Source organism: Atta cephalotes (assembly GCF_000143395.1).
Source record: "Atta cephalotes unplaced genomic scaffold scaffold00017, whole genome shotgun sequence".
NCBI classification, from domain to species: Eukaryota; Metazoa; Arthropoda; class Insecta; order Hymenoptera; family Formicidae; genus Atta; species Atta cephalotes.
In genome coordinates, this window is record NW_012130081.1 from 5,927,759 (window position 1) to 5,930,507 (window position 2,749).

Below are 2,749 nucleotides of genomic sequence, written 5' to 3' on the forward strand. Positions count from 1 at the left end.
AAGTAAATTTGAAAAAATAATTCATGTTATACAATATTATGATTATTAATTCGATGCGATTTTATGAATCTTTAGCTTGTTGACGTTGACAACGTATTGTATATAAAAAAGAGTTTGATAAGAGTTAATATCTACAATAATAAAAATTGAAATTATGCTTCCATTGCATCAATCAATCTTGGGCACAACAATCATCTTCCTTTTGTAGGTACGAGTGTTCAGCTATAAACGATTATGGCCGCGCAACCGGCGATGCTTTGGTGCGCGTTCGGCAGCCCGGTGCAACGGATACACTTGTCATACGAGCCTTCCAAAGTGCCACTGAGGAAATCGATCGTGCCATTAATAAAACGCTATCGTCTCTCTTTAATTCGGATGGCTCATCGAAACACGTTGATCCATTCCGTTTAACACGGTTTCCGAACGCGATCGATCGCGCGGCCGCTAGACCCGCCGAGCTCTTTGAAAGAACTCTCATTAATATTCGACGTATGGTGGATACTGGCAGTAAAGCAAACGTGACTGGTGAATTCCGCTACGAGGAAATCTTGACAGCTGAACAGGTAAAGTTGATCATCAAGCGAACAATCATATTACATATGTATATATATATATCAGCTGAAATTACGCTAAAATTACGCTGCATATTCCGTTGCAGGTGAAGGAAATCGAACGATTGTCCGGGTGCACCGGTCATAGACGTCGGCAGAATTGCACCAACAGGTGCTTCCATCACAAATACCGGGCTATAGACGGCAGTTGCAATAATTTGCGCCATCCTACTTGGGGTTCGTCGCATACTGGATTCCGGAGGGTACTGCAACCCATCTACGAGAATGGATTCTCGATGCCGGTCGGTTGGGAGAAGGGACGACGATACTACGGTTATCCGAAACCCGCTGCACGTCTCGTGTCGACCACGCTAATCTCTACCCATGCAATTACGTCAGACGATCAGATTAGCCACATGGTGATGCAGTGGGGTCAGTTCCTGGACCATGATCTCGATCACGCGTTACCGTCGGTATCGAGCGAATCGTGGGATGGAATAGATTGCAAAAAATCCTGCGACAATGCCGCACCTTGCTTCCCGATGGAAGTGCCGCCAGGTGATCCACGTATCAGCAACAGACGGTGCATCGACTTTATCAGAAGCAGCGCCGTGTGCGGTTCTGGCGCAACCAGTATACTGTGGGGCGACTTGATGCCTCGAGAACAGCTGAATCAATTGACCAGCTATTTGGACGCATCGCAGGTCTATGGCTACGATGACAAGCTGGCGCGCGATCTGCGTGATTTCACAACGGATCGTGGCTTGCTCCGGGAAGGTCCCACACTTCCCGGTCACAAGCCTCTCCTTCCATATGCGTCTGGTCAGTTTGTCGACTGTCGCAGGAATCCACTGGAGAGTTCAATCAATTGCTTCGTAGCCGGTGACATTCGTGCCAACGAGCAAGTCGGCCTGCTGGCCATGCATACTTTATGGTTGCGCGAACACAACCGCATCGCTCGCGCGCTACGCGAGATGAATCCACACTGGAATGGCGAAAAATTGTATCAGGAAGCGAGACGTATCGTTGGCGCAGAGATGCAACACATCACTTATCGACACTGGTTGCCGCGAATATTTGGATCGACGATCGAGGACTCTATGTTGGGATCATACCGAGGGTACGATCCCAACGTAGACGCCAGCATATCTAACGTTTTCGCCACCGCCGCTCTACGTTTTGGCCACTCGCTCATCCAACCGCGTCTAGAGCGACTGAACGCATCCTTCCAACCAATTCCTCAGGGTCTTCTCAATTTGCGTGATGCCTTTTTTGCACCTTGGCGATTAGTAGAAGAAGGTGGTGTCGACCCGCTGATCCGAGGTATGTACGCCACGGCGGCGAAACTGAAGCTGCCCGAACAGAATCTCAATGTTGAGCTCACCGAACAGCTATTTCGTACCGCTCACGCGGTTGCGCTCGATCTAGCGGCGATGAATATCCAACGAGGAAGAGATCATGGGCTTCCCGGCTATGTAGAGTGGCGCGATTATTGCAACATGTCGCGTGTCGAGACGTTCGAGCATTTGATTAACGACATTAGCAGCGCTCGAGTGCGGCAGAAGTTACGCGAATTATATGGTCACCCGAGCAATATAGACGTTTGGGTTGGTGGTATTCTCGAGGATCAGTTGCCGGGAATGAAAGTCGGACCACTGTTCAAATGTCTCCTACTGGAGCAATTCCGGCGAACCCGGGACGGCGATCGATTCTGGTACGAGAATCCAAGCATCTTCCGCGCGGAACAACTCGTCCAGATTCAGCAAGTATCACTAGCCAGAATCTTATGCGACAACGGCGACAACATCACTCGCGTACAACCCAACGTGTTTTTACTGCCCGAGAGTCGTAATGACCTTGTCAATTGCGACGAGATTCCTTACGTAGACTTGAACGCGTGGTCTGACTGCTGTGAAAATTGCGAAGATCGTGATAATACTATCTCCCGTGTGCGCAGAGAGGCTGAGAAATATTTTGCACCCAGTCGTGACTACGTCAAAGACACCGATTCATTGAGTCGCGAAGAGAAAATCGAATATTTACAAAGGATGTTTGATGAAAGCCATCGAGAGACTAAGCGTTTGCAACAGCAGTCTGACAATTTGTCACGAAGAATGAAAGAACTCGAGTTATTTTTAAAAGACATTAAAAACACAATAGAGAAATAAGTGTGTACTTGGATTCTCTCTCTCTCTCTC

The 2,749-nt window shown here is 48.3% G+C and overlaps 1 protein-coding gene across 1 annotated transcript in view; it reads left to right on the forward strand.

Annotated features, from left to right (window-relative positions):
• Positions 1–2,719, forward strand: part of LOC105618672 (peroxidasin) — a 6,570-nt gene extending 3,851 nt beyond the window's left edge. The window contains exons 4-5 of the mRNA XM_012200200.1: positions 209–563; positions 659–2,719. Coding sequence (XP_012055590.1) covers positions 209–563; positions 659–2,719 — 2,416 coding nt within the window. The remainder of the gene's footprint in view (positions 1–208; positions 564–658) is intronic.
• The last annotated feature ends 30 nt before the right edge of the window (positions 2,720–2,749 follow it).